The following is a 19,941-nucleotide window of genomic DNA, read 5'->3' on the forward strand; positions in this document are numbered from 1 at the left end:
GTGGCTAAGTTGGGCGATAAATCATGCCCAGAGGATTTTTAGAACTCTGAGAGGTGTTATTGTTGTTGTTACCATGGCCAAATGAGCTTCACACTTGTCTTGCCACAGGTAGATATTTGCCTCCGACCTGCTTTGGTTGTTTGGTATGTTCCCAAGTGAAAAGATAAAAAGCGTATGAAAAATATAATTCTTGTGGTATACCTGGTGAGTAAAATAATAACTGTTCAAATAGTTATTTTGTTATGTGCTTCAGAGAGAGTATACGTTTCGAGTGCATGATTTACAACAAGGAGAGTGACAGGGTGAACCTGTTGGTTGCAGCCACTAGTAGCTTGGCTAAATGCATTGATATGAATAAAATATCCACGGACATGAGAGGAATACACAGCACGATTAAACAAACACTTGTCAATAAAAAAGATAGCAAGCAACTGAGCTGGTGGCAGATATCCATAAAGAAAGCCCAATATTAGGGGAAAATAAGTAAAAAAAGGGAAATCCCTTTTTTATTCATTTTCCCCTAATCGCGGTTTTCTTTATGAAACACTTTCCAATACACGTCAGAGTCTGTTCGGTGCTTGAAGTTCAAAACCCCCAGGTTTCCAAAACTGAAAACAATTAGCTCTCTTCTGTACAGCTTGGGACGAAAAGTTTACTGAACACGGTACTCGCATATTTCTATGATAGTAACGGAAATCTCCAACCAAGTTACAGGACGGGGATACCCGACGTTTCGGAGCCAGTTCGGCTCCTTCCTCAGGGGTGACTGTAGTGGCCGTTGGCAGCAGCGTTCTTCCCTGAGGAAGGAGCCGAACTGGCTCCGAAACGTCGGGTATCCCCGTCCTGTAACTTGGTTGGAGATTTCCGTTACTATCATAGTTCTCACCCAACCAGACACACTTGTGTCGAATATGTTCACTTTCAAGTCGCATATTTCTTTATTTGCCAGCAGGAGTACAGCAGATCAGCTGTGCTGCATGATATGTCCCGAAATCCTGCTGTGACTTGCTGTGTTATAGTAGTCCTTGTACTTCACTACAAGCTACAGCAGATATGTTGCAAGCATTGGTAATGTAAATCTGCTGCATTGTGTTGTTTTTATGCTGCTATGTTCACTAGCAGGAGCACAGCAGATTAGCTGTGTTGCATGATATGTCCTGAAATCCTGCTGTGACTTGCTGTGTTACACCAGTCCATGTACTCAACTGCAGGCTACAGCGGATATGATGCAGGCATTGCTGATGTAAATCTGCTGCAATGTCCTACTTTTTATGCTGTTAAATAAACCAGCAGGACTCCAGCACAAACACTGTTTATGAGGATCTGCTGTATTCTGCTGTTTTTTTGCTGCTACAGCAAAGAAACAGGACAAAAGTAACAGAATACTTGTTTTGTTTGAGCTCTAGTGTACAATTATAGCTACAGCCTGAATTTATGCTGTAATTATTACAGCATGAAATGCTGCTGTATTGTGAAGTATTCAGCTGTTTCCGTTTCAGCCGTCATTCCCCTTTGTGCTTAAAAATGTAATGAGTAGCTTTCAACAGGAACCTGCTAAGATCTTTGAGGACAAAATTCCCTGACTACAAAATGACTCCACTTTGTATTCTTGCATCTTTGCTTGACCCTAGATTTACATATGTTAAGGTAGCTAGGTTTCTTACATACAACTGTTGAAAGAGAATTTCCTGAGGCTGAACAATGTGTTGAATATTGGTCTCATTGATATGACATGTTGTACCCGAAAAAACTCTGATGCCACAGCTGACACAAGAGCTGAGATGCCAGATGTACAGAAGCACTAACTTCCAACAAAAGCACTTGTGTATGTGTTGGTTGATTGGTCTTATGTCGGTGCATGCTCAATCAGTGTGCCTTTGGGTACATTCTCCCTGAAGCTCTTGATTTCCTGCAAGTAATTCACGAAAAGGCCAGAGAGTGCAAGAGCCAGGCTCTATGTGTTTGTGTCATCCCAAGAAGGAGCTTGCCTTGGCTCTATGTCTTTCCAGATTGAATAATTTGTCTTGGCAGTGCATGCAGCTGTTGTACTACCAGTTATAACTTGCACAGTTACTTCAGGATGCAGGAGGTTGTCTGTCATCCAGGTCCCCCAAAGCCAGGTCCCATGAGGAGCAAAGATGTCCCCACTCCATGCTTTCAACCAGCTATTGTCACAAATGCATAGGAAGTGTTCATTCCACATACATGAACCACATATACCCCTCCTAGCCATCACTTTGGGATAGCTTTTTTCCCCCTTTTTGCTCACATGAGGAAGGTAATGAGCTTGATGAGCATTATCATTTCTATGTTAGACCTTCTTGTGTGATCCTGGTTTCTTTTCCATTGAGCACATTGTAAATGTAACTTGTGTCTTCATCACAATTGCTGTTTTTTACTGTTCACCAAAATTTTCCAAGACTTTCACCAAAATGCAGAATAAGGGAAGTTTCCAGTTATCCTGCTGAGGCCCTCATGCCTTGGTTGTTCCTTGCTACTCATGATAGGGTACAGCAAAGAGCTGTATTTTAAGCCAAGAGAGAGTACAATGCCATGTCTGTGACCACAAAGCTCACATAATGTGATAAAATTACGACCATATCTTTGTGATGTGAATGTGCCAAAAAGCTACAGTGTGTTTGTTATTCTTTGCAGGACTTTGTTCCAGGTGAACACAAGTATGAGATGATGAAGCTGCTCTTCAAGGGGACTGATCAGCGTGGCTGTTCCAGTGCAGAAGATGTGTCTCTGGTGAGTACATCTTATACCCTGAATATATTTTATCAAGCACAGGGAAGTTCATGAAGGCAAAAAGATATGCTTGCTAGTGCAAACCACCAAAATCACAACGTAGTTTTTCTGTTTGTGTTATGTATTTGTCCCACAGTCCTAAACATTCCCAAGCAAACATGAAAAAGTGTGGTAGTGAACAAATGTAAGTGTAAACTGTGCTAGCCAGATAATGGATCCAGAAGTACAGGTTTGGGTAGTTAGTTCATATCTGAAGATGAGATACTGTGAAGGAATAGACGTAAGACAATGACAGACACGGGATGGCGCCTTCTAAAAACTGAATTTATTTAACATACAATACACCCTAATATGTGTAACCCTAATATGGGTGTCCCAGCTAACTGTGAACATATTTTTTTAAAATATATATAACACATTTTCCAAGATGAAATCAATTGCAATATAGCATATGCTGAAGGGCACTCCCTAGGAGGGCACTAGCAAAGTCCAAAGGCAATGTCTTAATTAACTTTCATTAATTAACTTTTTAATTATAAAAGCTACAAAGTTGTCCCAATGAGAACATCTGTTCCTTTCAGTCACTTGATATCGTAGCCGTTTTCAGAACAAAAATTTGTTCGGTAGATCGCCCGCAAAAAATTCGTGAAGGAACGCCATTTTTTTGCTTTATTTTGTTCATTGCGCATCTTCGCAGCGCGTATTTCCTTCATCCCCAACGTGAGAGGGGAAAGGAGTACAGTGCCACCTCATGCGTCGAAGATGAGCATTAACTTCCGGAAACAAAACAAAAACAAATGTATCGGGTGACTCTATTGGAACTGGCCTTATCTTGGGTTGCATTTTCTGTTTCCTTTAAATCTTTTTCCAGGACACAAGAGGCGATAGTGTGCTCTTTCTCCCTCTCACATTGGGGATGAAGAAAATACGCGTCTGCGAAGATGCGCAATGAACAAAATAAAGAAAAAAATGGCGTTCCTTCACAAATTTTTTGTGGGCGATCTATCTATCTATCTTGCAGGATTTTTGTTCTGAAAACGGCTACGATATCAGGTAACCGAAAGGAACAGATGTTCTCATTGGGACAACTTTGTAGCTTTTATAATTAAAAGGTTAATTAATGAAAGTTAATTAAGACATTGCCTTTGGACATTGCTAACGCCCTCCTGCTATATTGCAATTGATTTCATCTTGGAAAAAGTGTTATATATATTTTTAAAAAATATGTTCACAGTTAGCTGGGACACCCTGTATCTGCTGCCCTACGCTTCCCCTTTCTTATTTTGATGTAGCTAGTGTGTGTAAAGGATGAAGCATCAACATATTAAAAACTTTTACCTGGAAAGCGAGCATTCGTGTAGAGTCCACACGTACATCATCAGGTTTACAATAAGAGTATGTAGACAGTGGATGCACATATATAATCGAAACAGACAAAAAGGGGAAGAAAAAGAAGGCGAGGAGGTTACAAGGCCGATGGGTTCCATGGTGCCTTGCAACCCCCTCGCCTTCTTTTTCTTCCCCTTTTTGTTTGTTTCGATTATATATGTGCATCCACTGTCTGTATACTCTTATTGTAAACCTGATGATGTGTCGACTCCACACGAAAGCTCGTTTTCCAATTAAAAGTTTTTAATCCTACATTTTGATGCTTCATCCTTTGCAAATTCTATCATCCCTAGCCATCTTCAGTTGGACGGTGTATTCTTTTGTGTTTGCTGCCCTAGTGTATGTAGCTAAAATTCTAATTGGATTGCCAATCAGGATTTTAGACTTCCAATTGGACAAATTACAACTGGATGCATTTGGAAACACAATTGGAGTTCTAATTGGAGTACCAATTAGTTACCCCATTGTAGTCCCAATTGGATACCTCGTTGGAGTTCCAGTTGGATACACCAATAGAGTTCTAATCAGATACCCCACTGGATGTCCAATTGGAACACTTCCAGTGCAAGCTAGATGGGCAAACAACATGCATGAGAAAAGCTGTGCCAAAAAGTGCGATTAACTTAAATATAAATTTATTTACTACAAGCAATGCAGGTCTTCTTCTACAGTTATCCGTTGTTTCCTTCCTGTGGAATAGGACACGAGTTAACCAGACGCAAGCACTTCGTCATGAAATATGTATGGTTCCGTTTACATGCCTTTTGTCTGCCTTTTCCAAATCAGCAATCTTGCTGCTGATGATCCTATTTAGGCCCTTCAGTGCGGATGGCAGCATATGCTGTGGCATTCCACCTTTCGTGAGTCTTCCCCTGTAGCAGTCTGAAACAGAAAACACTCTTGCCCTCACACCCACAGAGGAAGGGTGACCTTAAAAATACCTAAACCAACGTAATCAGCATTGCCATACCTCTGACCACCTGCAATTTCTCTGACGTGAGGGGCTCCTTCCGGGGTTTCGTGGAGTCCCTTGGGATGATTGTTTCTTCTTCTTCGCCTAAAGCAGAGCGGTTAATTAGCAGTATAATGCACATGACACAACCATGTGCAAAACTAAACAAAGAATTACCAAATGAAAAAAAAAAAAAAAAGACAACTAAAGAAATATCTTTTTTGGCAGCTCATCTTTTTCACAATGCTCATTTTCAGAAGAATCCATTTCTATTATTTTTCGAATGCGAAGGCTTCTGCTGTTCTTCACTTTCGCTTGAACGTCAGTCTCAGAAACTGAAACAAAGGTAAAAACATGCATTTGCCAAACTTACAATGTGTAACAGTCCAATTTCAGCAAACTTAGCGTATGTAAGCTATAGACTTACAGCCTAACAGAAAAATTCGGGCTTCGTAGAATGTTTCTGTGTTACTGTCGTCGTCGATGCCACTCCACTTCACCATGTAGGTAGATCGTTCGCAGAAGTCTTTCGGGTGTGTAGGGTAAAAATTCTTGATGTCGGACACTGCCATAAAGGCCTGATACCGGCATAGATAGCAGAGAGCGGCTTCAGGGTGTTTCAGGAAACCTTGTCAGCTAATAATAGACGGGGATTGGTGAAAGGGTGGGGTACTTAAAGGAGCACTGGTGTGACCCCAAGATACCGGCAGAAATCATTTGCACAGCCATGCGATGAAAGATTTCCAAACCCGTCATAATCTCTACAGAATTTTCAAAGTGGATACTTTCAGTAGCTTAAACTATGCTGCAAGAATTTTCTCACAAGCTTTAACAACAGACTTTGCCAAATTAGCATTGCTGTGGTTGAGAATCTCTGTTATGAGCTCTTTTATATGAATCATACCTCTCTCTTTTTATTGTTTCCCAGATTGTCCTCATGCTCTCCCATCTCTTGCAAATAGTGTTGCATTCTTCAGCACATTATTGTACTGCATGTGCACGATGTGACACATGCATGATTGAGTGTGTTGTGTGTCTTGTGCAGCTCTTCCAAAACAGCTGCCTGCCAGAAAACAATGAGTCACCGAGTGACATGCAGCAACCAATGCTTCCCAATGTCACATGTAAAGTAGTTCAACAAGGATACATGGATGACCCCATGAATACTGATCACTGTTGGAGAGAGGTGGAACTATGGCACATCCACTTCACTGCCAGGGAAAATCTACAGGAACAATTTCAGGTATGTTTGATCATGAAAGTCAACCCTATACGTTTGTGTGTAGAGCAAAACTATGTAGAAAAGCCGATAGTTGCTTCTGTTTAAGACACCTTAGGGTGAGTGTTAGTTGTCACGCGTCATTGTTTCAATCACTCAACAGAAAACTAGAACAACATTCTCATCCACTAGGGGTCCACTAACTACAGTTCTACAAGTGTAGTGGCTGTCCAAAATGCCACACACTGACAGCAGAATATCTATGCAGCCCAACATTGTAAAGGCATGTGTCCACATAATACTGATGCAATAGCATGACTTGTTAATAGACCTCTACCTGTTTCCTGACGTCTAATAATGTTCGGCAGCGCCACGAGTTTGGTGGAGTTGAACTACGTTCAAAGCTAGTGGCAAACAAGGTCGCGCCCGAAAGCCACGGTCTTGAGGGGATTACGATGGTCTCTGAATAGGACGCGACCTTCGGTCCTACTTTTCTTTCAATAGGAGGCAGCGAACAATTGCCCATTTGTGGAACCCAGCTCACCCCTTCCGATCTGTTTTGGTTTCGGTGTGTCTACCAACGTCATGATGAGGTTTCTCAGGTAGAGGTTTATTGTTTGCGTGACATGAGAAGTCATGCACCAGCTTGTAGGGTTCTGTTCCCACGCACCAGCTATTTATGCTGACTCTAATGTTAGCACAAGTTTAGAAAAGCCTCCAGCCAACTTGAGTTGGTGGGAATCTGTCACAGATTGAGAACCAGCTGATTTGGTGCAATTAATCAGCACTGCCAGCATGGCCATTCTTGTTTGTATCTTCAAACTGCACACAGAGGAAAGAAACAACTTTACAAACCAAGTGTGACAAATTTAGTGATTTGTTTCTAAATGCACCGATAGTTGCTTCCCTCATAGAGCATACCTTGGAGTTGATCCAACATTGCCAAAACATTTGTTGCCATTTTTTGTTGCTGCTTGTGCAGTGTCACTCTCAAGGCATTGGTTATGTCCTTTTACATGTTTAGGGATGTTGCAGAACTGTTACACAGCATCAACATAACATACTGGCAACAAATGCTGACATTCTTTTCACAATGCCTGAACTGGATTGCCCAAGTTGAATAATCTGCGATTAGTGATTTGTGAAACTGTTTTCACAAGTACATGACATGACTGTTTAAATTCTCAAAGATCTCATATACATGTACTGGGGACGCTTCTTTGAAATATTCCTGCTAGGAAAGAAGGAATCACTTTAGTGAATTGCAGGCCTCTTTGCGGCATGCCCTACAGTGGCAGCAATGCAGTAAAACCCCGTTAAACCGTACCTGGCGGGGACGCAGCAAAAGTACGGTTTAAGCGGCACTACGGCATATCCGAAAATACGAGATAAGCACATACCTTTGTACTGAGAGAGGGAATCACACACCCAAATGCTGTTTTTTGGAAGAAAACATGCCAAATAGTGCTCTAATTCGTAGAATTGCAGCAATCTGTAATCTTCGATTGTCGGTGCACCGACCTTGCGGCAAGAATCGCGGCTTCGAAGTCTTTCACACCGGGAGCCAGCTGCTCCATTAGTCCTTTTTTCTTATGCAAACAAGCGCTTAACGTCTAATGCTCTAGCAGTTTCCGCAACAGTGGGGCACGACTCGTCTTCGGTTACCTCCTCCGTGTCATCGTCGTCGTCAGCCTGGGAGTCTTCCGGAGGCACGGTTGGAGCCACAGCAGCTATGATGTCCGTGTTGGACCACCCGGGAGATGTTGCAACATCGTTGTCCACATCGCGAAACGACCCGAAGGAGACATTCTCAGCAGAGCCCAGGCGTTCCAATACCTCGGAAAGGCGGTTGTCGCAGGATGTGTCTTCAACGTCCACCCTGATAGTAGCAGCACTGTCATTGTCCAAACCCACAGCGAACTTGGCGTGTCTGAAACAGTTCTGCAGTGTCGTTGGCTCCGCCTGAGCCCAGGAGAATGCAAGGAGATGGATGGCACCCAACAGGTCAATTGAATAGGTCTTGCCGTTCTCCATTGCTAGGAGCATCCTACGCAGCAGGTTCTTTCTGTACAGCTGCTTTACGACCCGTATAACCCCTTTGTTTGAGGGGCTGCGACAACGATGTCGTGTTGGGGACAAGGAAGACTAACTTAATCGCAGTGAGGTTGGTCACTTCGACATGCGAAGATGCATTGTAAAGCACGACAACCACTCTTCTGTTCTTTGCGGCAAAATGACGGTCCAGGAGACGGACATACTCCTCGAACAGAACAGCAGTCATCCAAGCCTTCCCGTTGCTGTGGTAGAGAACGCTGGACGGCAGTCTTACTCCCTTGAAGCATCGCGGCTTCGGCGCTTTTCCTATAACCAGTAGCGGGAGCTTTTCACTTCCAGTCATGTTCACAGCAAATGCGGTGGAAATCCTACCTTTCGAGTGCTTCCCACCAGAACAAATTGCACCACTGAAGGCTAGTGTCCTGTTAGGCAGCAACTTGAAGAATAATGCCGACTCGTCCATGTTAAAAATGTCCTGAGGATCGTAGTCTTGCAGGATCTGGCTAAGCTGTCCGTTCTTCCATGCTTCTGTGTCTTCTTTGTTGGCCTCCGTGCTTTCGTCGGACACCATTTTCGAAACAGTGTTGTAGCGCGCTTTGAACCTTGCAAGCCATTCGTTGCTGCACACAAAGTCATAATGTCGCAGTTGTAACACGAAAATCTGCGCCTTCTTGACGATAAGCGGGTCACTGACAAGCAGGTTCTCACTCCTTGCTTTCTTCAATTACAACACCAATGCCTCCTTGACATCTGCATAGGAAGGTCCACGTAAACGGCACCTCTTCAGGTTGGCTGCTGGGTCGGAGTTCCACAGTTTCTCCCTGGAGTTCCAGATCGTGCAGACAGTGGTCAGGGGCAATCCTTTCTCACGAGCTAGTGCTGCCTTCTTCACTCCTCATTGAATCACTTGAATCAATTCGAGTTTCTCCTTCACTGTCAAAACTCTATGCTTTACTTATAGCCTTGGCATGGCGTAGCTTGCGAGTATTCGATGATCACCGATGGTCGCAGAAAACGGTGAACGTACCCCCAAGAACACACTGTCATCCCAGGGCTATCCTAAGGTTGTCAAATGGGGACAGGTATGGCATCCCTAGGATGTCAAAATCTGATCCTCAGAATGTCATAATACTGACACTTTTGCCATATGAGATGACGTCCCCGAGGCTGTTCCTCGCCCATTCTCAGGGACCAATTTAGGACAGTTTAAGTACACATGGAGGACAATGCTTTCCCTCAATTCCCTGCATTGATTTGTTTTATTTTGCTATTTCTGGCACGCACATCCGCCAAGTGCTTACACAAGTTACATCAAATTGCGATGACACCAAAGTTATGGCAGCATTTTTATTGTTCCAGTGAGAAACAGAATCTTGTCAAGGACACAAGTCTGAGAAATCCTCGTATTGCCAACCGTAGGGTGGGACAAGCTTAAGCTTGCCCACTGCGAAAGGTACTAGAATTCTCTTCTGAAGCTAAAACAGCTACCATTTGTTGCTTATAACGCGACCCTCCGTAAATACGAGAGTCCTGCTCGCCTGCTACGCAAAACGAAAGGTGAGCTCTCCATGTTTCTTTCGATTACGCAAAGAAAAAATACTCACAGCGGGCAATTGATTGAAGTGTTAGCTCTGCTTCATTCCAAAGTCCATGTTTCTTACTCCCTTTGGTTTGAGACATTCAGGTAGGGCCTTTGAAAGTCAAAAGCAGTGTGACAGAATCGCGCGTTTCTGTTCTTTCCACGGGAAATCCTTCATGTATCATAGACAGTCATTCCTTTTGGCGGCAGGGAATTTTACGCTGGGCCACCCTTTATTTACCTCCACCTCCACATCCCATATGCTCGAAATCTGTTGACACCAGCTCTCCCAGACGTCGATGAAGGCCTCTGGCATCTTCTCGTCCCAATCCACTTCATGTTTCCACAGATCTTGAAATAGTGTCTTCGCTCCTATGGTGAATGGATTCAGCAGTCCCAGAGGGTCAAAAATCCTTGCAAGAGTTTGTAGCACCGCTCTCTTTGTTTGGCCGTTTTTTGAAACAGAACTTAGGATGCCCTCGATGTCGACTGCTAGACAATCGTCCTGTGTGTTCCACACTATTCCGAGGACCTTTATTTTGGAATTGAATGGCTGGGTAGGGGCGCTTACCCCGTCTTGTTGGAACTTTTCTCGTAGCTCTGGAGAATTTGACGACCATTTCCTCAACTCCATTTTCGCACTGCTCAAGATAATTCTTGCTTCGTTGTATAGCTGTAAAGCATCCACAGCAGAATCGGCTCCGAAAACAAGATCATCCACGTAAAAGGACTTCATCATAATTTCTGCAGTCCGTTTGAAACGCTGCCCCGTATTGGCAAAATGATGATTGAGAGTGGCAGAAAGCAGGAACGCACTAGCGGTGGTACCAAACGGCACTCTGGTCATGCGCCACTCCACAACATTTCCTGTGGTAGCTGAGTGCGGTGAAATTTCGTCGAACCATAGGAAACGGAGTGAGTCTCTATCCTCTTCTTTAACTCCTATCTGTAAATAAGCTTTCTGAATATCTCCGGTCATTCCTACGGACTTCATCCGGAAGCGTACGAGAACGTCTAGAAGATCTGGGTGCAGCTTAGGACCCTTTTCTAAGTGGTCGTTCAGTGAAGTGCAAGCGCGGGCGTGAGACGACGCGTCGAAAACGATCCGAATTTTGGTCGACGACGACTGCTCCTTGATGACTTTGCGATGCGGCATGTAATAAATGCATTCAGACGTCATCGCTGGGCACTCTGCACTCTTCATGGGGACTTGTTCAGCGTGTCCATCTTGTATATAGCTACGTATAGCTTTGTCGTACTTATGAAGTAGCTCTTCGTTTTCACTTAGTCGACGGACCAGCCTTTTCAAATGAGTCTTCGCTACTTCGAAGTTCGTCTCCAAAGGAGTTTTAGTTGCCTTCCAGGGAAGTCGCACTTCATAGCGTTCCTCGTTCCTTGCGATAGATCCCTTGAAAACATTCAAGACAGAGTTATTGTGCGGAGGCTCGAGGTCGTCCACAATACCAATGTTTTCAAGCTCCCAAAACTTTTTCCAGTCGGCAGATGAAGGAAAGCATTCTTGCCTGACGTTGGAATGGAGCACGCAGACCATACCTTTTGATTGTCTCGCGACCAAACCACGTAAACCGCTGGGCCCCAAAAACGTCCACCCGAGCTTCGAGTTCATTGCGACGAGGTTACAATTGGCTCTGGACCTCTTGATTTCTCAGGTAGGAAGTTGCCATATTTGGTCCGCACCCACTAAAACGCTGATACCCGACACTTCCGGAACTCCTGGATAAATAACGGCATCGGCTACGTCTATGTCGTCGACTTCGAGATGTGTCAAACGTTCTTCTGGCATAGGTGCCACGAAAATCTCCTTGCAGATCACAGATACCACTATGGCGTCCAGAGCAATGTCCTCATTGTGGAACTGACTACGAAGCTTAAATTGCACCAGTTTTCGCCTCACTGGTTTTGAAGAAGTACTCGCAAAAGCGTTGATGCTTATCTCGATCTCTCCTGTCACCGGGAGCTTCAGTGTCTCTGCGACGTCTTCTCGAATAAACGACCTTTGGCTCCCACTATCGAAGAGTCCCCTGACGTAAAGGCAATCGTTGCTGGACACTGCCCAGGCTCGAAAGGTCTGAAGATATGTCGTGTCAGAAGAATTACATTCGGCTGGCGAGGAACAGACTGCAGAAGTGGCTTCATCAATTGCTCCTTGCGTTTTAGAAGGCTTCCAGCTAGGGTCGCACATAGTCGTTACATGACGCCCTTGACAACGTGTGCACCTAACCTTCCTGCGGCATTCTCTCGATACGTGGCCAGCAAAAGTGCAGCGGAAACATCTTCTCGCCGCCTTCAACTTTTCCTTCTTCCGTTCCAGACTCATGGCCGAGTCACAGTGTGTAGATGGGTGAGACAGAGATCCACAGAAGAAACATGCGTTCTGGTGAGCGGAGGTCTGAAGGACGTTCGCTGACGGTATCTTGCTGTTACGTCCTTGAAGAATTGGCGGACGACTTGCCACTAGGAATGCTCCTCTCTCGACTCTCAACCTCGACTTTCAAGAATTCGATTATAGTGTTGAGCTCCTCTTCTGCTGTCTCTTGCTTGTTCTGATCTGTTCGAGTTGCTCTCCTACGGTGGAAATCCACTGCAACGTCCGAAGGGAACGACCTTAAAACGATATCGCTCATCATGGTGGCGTAGGAGGAGACAGGAGTACCTAACGAGGTGAGGCCACGAATGTTTGCCTGCAAATAGTCGTACAGCTTCCTCATTGATGTTACATCATTTGCAGAAATTACGGTAGGGAGATGTCGCAGCCGCGACAAATACTCCTTTTCGATTCTCCCTCTATCGCCAAAACGGTTCTTCAACAGGCTCAAAGCATCCTCGTAGCAGGCTTCAGTGACTTGTAGCCCTGCAATTACTGCTGCAGCGGGTCCAGTCAAAAGGGCTCGAAGGTAATGAAATTTTTCTGACTGAGTGAGAGAACGGTTGGTGTGTATTGCATCTCTGAACTGTTCCCAAAAGGGTTGCCAACTGCATAAGTCTCCATTGTACCTGGGTATTTCCTTGGAAGCTTCGCCCCGCTTCTACAATTTTCTCATGAGGCTTCCTGACCTCCACTGGTCACGGGTGAAGAGGTACTAGAAGCAGTTGCAACTTCTGTTACTCGCGGAATACGAAACTTTAACATGGACAGTGTCTTCAGGGCCAGCTCATCGTACTCGTTGCTGGTGGTGAGCTCTCGCTCAAGGTCTTCGATCTCAAAGAGTGGCTCCAAAGAGCAATTTACCTGTCTCAATTCCGTGTTGTAAAGCGTGAGACGTTCGAGGCACTCGGTAAGTTCCTGAGTTGATGCACCTTCGGCGTCCAACAGGGCCTTCGCTTCATTGATGACCCGTGTATTTCGACCTCGAAGAACAGTTCGCTTTGTCCTAAGTCGATCCATGTCTGCCTCAACTCCGTCCCCGGTCATCGGTCACGTTCAAGGTAGATAGATTGGGCTTCCCGGGTTTCGGCACCAGATGTGGAGAAAAGGCAAACCAGTCGAAACGAAACGAAGACTGCTTTACAAAAATAACTCAAAGTTTAATTGCCAACGTGTCTACACATCCAAGCAACATTCCTTTTCAGTAGAAGATGAAGTACAGTTCATCACAATTTTCACTTCGTTGTCTTTGCCGTCTTTCTACTACTTTAAGGCTAGGAAAAATGAAAACAATAAGAAAGAAAGAAAGTTCGCAACAACCGTCACTCTTTTGGCGATCACTTTCTGTTTCCAGCGGACGGCCGAGATGAAATACTTAGGTCTATAGCACACGCTGAGATTGTTTTAGTGCTTCATCAGTGGTTCAAGCGGATCATGTGGTGATCAGGCTTTAATATTGCAATTGCAATGTGCTCCTTAAAGTCAATAATGAAAAAGTTGATCCAAATATCTCTGTTAATTAGTCCCCTAATTGAGCAAAAAAATTGGTTTCCTAGTAGCAGCCCGGTCAAGTAATCCAATGACAAAAGTAAAACAGCCGTAGGGCAACCCCCTTTTGTTATGAAAATTTGTTGCAGATGAAAGGAAACACCCTGTATATACAGTCGACCCCCGTTTATCCGGACGGTGCCGTTCCCAGCGAAATCGTCTGGATACCGGGGCATCCGGATAAATGACACGACCAAATAGAAACGTCCTACAGAGCAACGTTTAATTAAAACACAGAAATCTCGTCAATATCAGCTGCTACATAGTAGTGTAGGCACTCGAATCCTGCAAAATTTTGCTAATTGCATAGAGTTGAGCCACGCTGTTGCGCTGCTCGAAGAATGTCAGTGCGGACGCAAAGTGTCAATGTCGGAGCCTTGTTTCTCACTGGCGTCATCGGCACCGTCTTGCTGCACATCATCGGAGGCAACAGCAGCAATCACACCGTCATCAGTCATAGCTGCACACGCGTCATCATCCTTATCAACGTCAACGTAGTCAGAAACCGCAGCATCATCTACGGCAGTCGCAGTGAGCCTCTGCATCAGGGATCAGCTCACCTAGGGGAATGTCTTCATCGGCCAACGGGCCGTAAGCAGCAGGCCCTCGGGTTGAAGTTTTCCCCTCTAGAACCGGACAGTTGCTCGAGATATTTCCAAATGACTCGACTGGTCAACGTAACTCACGCACACAAATAGAGAAGGGGGTCATCGTGCACGGTTGTCTCCCCTACGGAGGAATGTAGATCCCTGACGTGTGACGGGAATAACCCCAACACAGCGAAAAGGGTGACGAAGAGGGGTCAGCGTCTCCTCTTACTCACGGTAGTAAGGATAACTGAAGCTGGATTACAAGAATTTTCGACCTTCGTTCCCTGGAATTCTTGTCCGAGTCCGGAAGCTGAAGTACGGATAAACGAGAACAAAATACATGGATGAAAATCCGTTCCCGTGCCTTTTGTTCGGATACCGCCGGATCCGGATAAATGAAGTCCGGATAAACGGGGGTCGACTGTAATATGTAACCACAATGTATATATACAGGGTGTCTCAGTTAAATCCCCGGGCTAAAACATTTGCGACTCTTCGAATTCGAAGACTCTTTAATGGATGCAAAGGTGGAAATCATCAATGCCATGAGCAACGGCGAAAGGAAGAAGGATGTTGCTGCAAGGTACGGCATTCCAGCGAATTCACTGTCTATGATTCTGAAATCAAAGGACAGCATCCTTGCGGCTGTCGCCTCGGGAACCAGCACCACATGGAAAAGACTCAAGCTGGCAACTTACGAAGACGTGGATAAGGCAACTTGCACATGGTTCATGGAGATGTTGTCGAAAAGAGTTCCACTTACTGGTGCCATTGTTCAGCGTCAAGTGATGAACTTTGCTGACATGCTTTGTTCTGATAACTTTAAGGCCAGCAGCGGTTGGCTGGAAAAGTGTAAGGGGAGACACGGGGTTTGTTTCAAGGGTTTTGTGTGGTGAGGCTGCATCTGCTGACGCCTCGGGAGCCACATCGTGGCTTGAAGAGCAGCTGACTGGCATCCTACAAGAGTACGCCCTGCAAGACGTTTACAACGCTGACGAAACAGCGCTGTTTTATCAAATGCTACCAAGACGTACCCTCGCGCTTAAGGAGGAACGCTGTGAAGGCTGAAAGCACAGCAAGCAACGGTTTTCTGTCTTGCTCTGTGTCAACATGGATGGAACAGACAAGCTTGTTTCCCTAGTTCTTGGGAAGAGCAAAAACCCACACTGCTTCAGAGGAAAAAGAGTCCTTGTGAATTACGCATCCAACAGCAAAGTGTGGATATCCCGAGCGATTTTTAGGGGCTGGGTGGTGGACTTCGACCGCGACATGGCAAAGAAGGGCAAGAACGTGTGTTTGTTGCTCGACAACTGCTCCGCACATCACATCGAGGACGTGAGCCTCACACATGTCGAAATGCGTTTCCTTCCCCCGAACTGCACTTCCCTTATCCAACCCTTGGACCAAAGGATAATAAACAGCATGAAGTGTGGCTACCGTGCGCGGCTCATCGATAAGCTGCTACTCGACATTCGCTTCGAAAGAGAAACGAAAGTGAACGCAATCCAGGCTCTCGAGATGCTAGCAGCAGCGTGGCAGAGTGTGAAACGTGAGGTGGTCGTCAATTGCTTCTGCAGGGCGGGACACCTTTCAGAGAACAATCTGCCACCAAAGCGGGTCATTTGTTGCAGTAATTAATTGGCTTTGGTTTACATATTTTTGTCGCGGCTGCTCGTGGTGAAGCGCAAAAGGGTGCTCTTCCACTCCCAATTCCACCAATGAATTACGTCCTTACACCATGAATTACGTTCTTTTGCACTTCGCCGCGACCAGCCCCGACAAAAATATGTAAACCGAAACCAATTAATTACTGCAACAAATGACCCGCTTTCGTGGCAGATTTTTCTCTAAAAGTGTCCACTGAAACTCCCAAAAGGGGTAGTACCCATTTTAATGCCGACGGCGCCCTGCTTTAGAAGTTATGTTGTTTGCTGTGTCTAGAGGTACGTCTGACCGGGTGCTCGGGTGCGTTCGTACAGGGATACGTCGGGTCGATGTATCCCCTGTTCTTTGACGCCGGGTACGTCAGGTATTTGGACAACTGCGAAATTGCAAATTTCGCTTTCGTGCCGGGAGAGGTGTTTGCCGTCTTGAGCGGCATTTTGCGTCTTTTGCATGCGATTTCGGTTTCGGAATGAAAAGCACCATGAAACAGGCACACAGCGTCATCATAGGTGCGCATAAGATTTCCATTTCAAGCAATCACTTACCAGCCAAGCGCAGGGATGGTGTGCGTCAGAATTTATTTCAGATTCTTGTTCCATCTAGTTGCGTACCTGCAAGAAACAAAATGTGGAGAGAAACAGGAAATTCTGGTTGCCCCTTTAGGAAGGGAGTTGCCTCAGGACAGAAGCCGCCGATATTTCGAACAGAGACTGTTCTTCTTCTGGGCACCGTCCTCATCATTGGCATGGTATTTAAAGGGTTAGGTGTGACGTGTTTAAAGGTTCATGCGAATTGTGGGTCAACAGCCCGGAGGGAAGAAAGGTTCCGTACGGGCTTCTACGGCCGAAGTGAATGGCTGCTTTGAATGGCTGCTTTGAATGGCTGCTTTGAATGGCTGCATTAAACGTTAGTTTCACTTGAACACTTGTCTTCTGTGTTTTTCGGTTCGAGTTTCTTGGGCGTTTCTTCATGGGAGTTCTATTTTTGTAATCACGGTGCAACGGCCTTTTTTGGCCAAAGGGCGTCCAAGAGATGTCTACAGACAATGCTTCGGGGAACTTGACCAATGCTGACCTCACCCACCAAGACCAGTGCCCCATTGGAAGGCAAGCATGTGTCCTTCTGTCCCCTAAACTAGGTGAACCACCTTTGGTACGCTACGGTTTGCTGCTGGCGGTATTCATTCATTGAGACCCGAGCTCTGTGGCACTGTGCGTTCAACACATGGTAAATTTTCCGTGTCGCATTCACTTGAAGCAGTGCAATGGAAGTTAGAAAACAGTTTGACACGTTTGACGAACTGAAGGCAGCGATCGACAAGTGCGCCAGCATTAATTTCATAAAGTTTTATGTTCGCGATGGCAGAACAGTTCAAGCTGCCAGAAGCAAAGTGAAACACTATTTGGATGAAAGAATCTGCATATACCAGGCTCAGTTCTGCTGCCTGAAAGGTGGCAAAAACGTCCAGAGCCGCGGCACCGGAGAGCGCGATACCAGGTAAGCTTCTGCCTTTTGTGTTTTACGAACGATTTCCTCAGACGCTGGGACACTGTCTAATGAGAAACGCTTTTGCAGCCCCTTTCAAAGTGACTGCCCTGCATTCACACGGTGTACTGCCTCACGTGACGACAAAGCGCTAGAAATCACACAAATGTGCTTGGAGCATAACCATACACTGTCAAAAATGAGCGTCCTGCGTCGGTCTGCTTGACAGTTTTGCTGCAGGTCCGAAATGCAATTCCGTAAATAATCGACATGCTTTCCGCATAGGCAATATACGACCACCTGCCGAAGAATAGGGCAATGACAGACTCTAACGCCAGAGCCGAAGAGTTGCCAATGTGTGTAAACATTAGCTATGACAATTGACAAGTATGGAGAGAAATAGTAAGCGAAATGGAGCTGTAAATTAACACGCCGACAGCATCGTATGCGTTGTCTTGGCGGCCAAGCTTGCATATCTCTTCCCCGGAATGTGATGGATGACATTGTGTATTAATATCATGCGTACGTGTGCAGGCGCGGACTATCACATCGCTGCTGACAGAACTACATTCAAGGGGCTCCTTATTATAAGCCCAGAAATGAGGCGCAACATGGAGGCGTTAACTGAGTACGTCGGGATCGAAGCAAACATACAAGTTGACGGAGATCCGTACCCCTGTCTTCGTTCTCCACACTGAGGACTCAAATGGTCACACACAACTGTAGCCTGGCCGTCTTGGCTGATGAAACTGCCACCTCTCTCAGATGGCTACTGGACACATTTAAGGAAGTCTACACCAGCTGGACAAAGATACGCTGCGTCATGGCAGATAAAGATCTACTTGAAAGAGATCTCCTCAAAGAGTGCTTCCCAGATGTGCAAGTCCTTATCTGCAACTTCCACACGCTTCGGACGTTTTGGCAAGAGATTTCGTGCACAAAGATGAACATCTTTACCATCTTACGCCTTCCAATTTGTCAAGATACAGATAAAAGCTGTTGCCAACTTAAAGATGCTGGAGAATGAAAACAGGAAGTTTGAATTCGCGTCATCGTGTGGGAGCATATGAACAACCACAAATGAATGCTCGTGCTTGTCCTGGCACACTATGCATCTTCCGTGCAAACATATATTTTCAGCAAGGAAGAACCTGAAGCTGAACGCATATGATGACACCATGTATGCACCCAGATGGTCGAAGGCGTATTACTACACGCATCATAGGGTGTTTCAAGAACAAGACGAAGGAGGCATGCAGTTATCTATTTCTTCACTTTCACGCAAAAAGCAAAACTTATCTGAAGCGCAGAAGTACAGGTCTGTGCACCACACATGCAAGTATTTCGCGCAGTTGGCACCAGAGGAAACTGGAAACAGATTCCAAGAAAGAGCACAGATCCTTGTGAAAATGGCAAAGTCCTGGGAGGAAGGAAGAGACGTGGTGGTTGTGGAGATAATTCCAGAGGGCAGCTCACAAAGCAACAAAGCACGCACGACCAGCGGCCATGCCGAAGGAGCAGGCTCGGCCACTGCACAACCATCGCAGTGTGAGTTGAGCGACGCTTTCACCCCCGCGGAGTACCCAGTGCACAGAGCAACTGGAAGTGGAAATAAGGGAGACAGCGTGAAAATCAGTGAAGAGAGCACTTATGGAAGTGGTGTTTCTGACTGCGGTCCTAGACCACAGGAACGAAGTCCCATGAGGGAGTGCAGTCAGCCGTCAGCAGCCGTGGTCGCACTAGACAGTCATGACGACACCGTCGGGCTTTTAAGATAAGTGACATCAAGATGCCGCCCAAAATGAAACAACGTGGACGTCGTAAACGGGCGAGCCTGACCGTCATAGGTTTGCCCCGCAAAAACAAAAAATCTATGGGAAAGAAGACTCTCATGCCTTTCAAGAACCTGCCCTTACGTGAAAAGGAAGCAAAGGTGCTGAGATGTCTTGTTGATGAGGATGACGCTGTGAGGGTTCTTCATGACAACGTTCTGCTTGGTGAGTATCGCACATTACATGGAGTTTAAAGAAGAAAATGCCAAGACTTAACGAAGTTGAAATTTGTATTTCAGAGGAAGAACATGTTGAAACAATTCCGTCAAGGGTCCCTGACATGGTCCTACACAGCGACGTGGACCTGTCAATCGTGCGGAAGTACCTCATCGACGATGGCTGGCTTGCGGTGACAACCACAGTGAACGCTAAAGCAAGGACAATAAGGTGGAAGTGCGCATCTTGTACAGACCCACTGAATGGTGACCCCTCAGTGTCCTGCGACTTGTGTCTCATGTGCTTCCATGATGTCTGCGCTGGGGTGAAACGC

The 19,941-nt window shown here is 45.7% G+C and overlaps 1 protein-coding gene across 5 annotated transcripts in view; it reads left to right on the forward strand.

Moving 5' to 3' along the window:
- LOC135388537 (transient receptor potential cation channel subfamily M member 2-like) overlaps positions 1-19,941 on the forward strand; it is a 408,615-nt gene that overhangs the window by 379,271 nt on the left and 9,403 nt on the right. For all 5 annotated transcript variants that reach the window (XM_064618137.1, XM_064618138.1, XM_064618136.1 and 2 more), the window contains exons 28-29: positions 2,656-2,751; positions 6,138-6,335. In XM_064618137.1, the coding sequence (XP_064474207.1) occupies positions 2,656-2,751; positions 6,138-6,335 (294 nt within the window). The remainder of the gene's footprint in view (positions 1-2,655; positions 2,752-6,137; positions 6,336-19,941) is intronic.

Source organism: Ornithodoros turicata, chromosome 3 (assembly GCF_037126465.1).
Source record: "Ornithodoros turicata isolate Travis chromosome 3, ASM3712646v1, whole genome shotgun sequence".
In the NCBI taxonomy this organism is placed as follows: Eukaryota; Metazoa; Arthropoda; class Arachnida; order Ixodida; family Argasidae; genus Ornithodoros; species Ornithodoros turicata.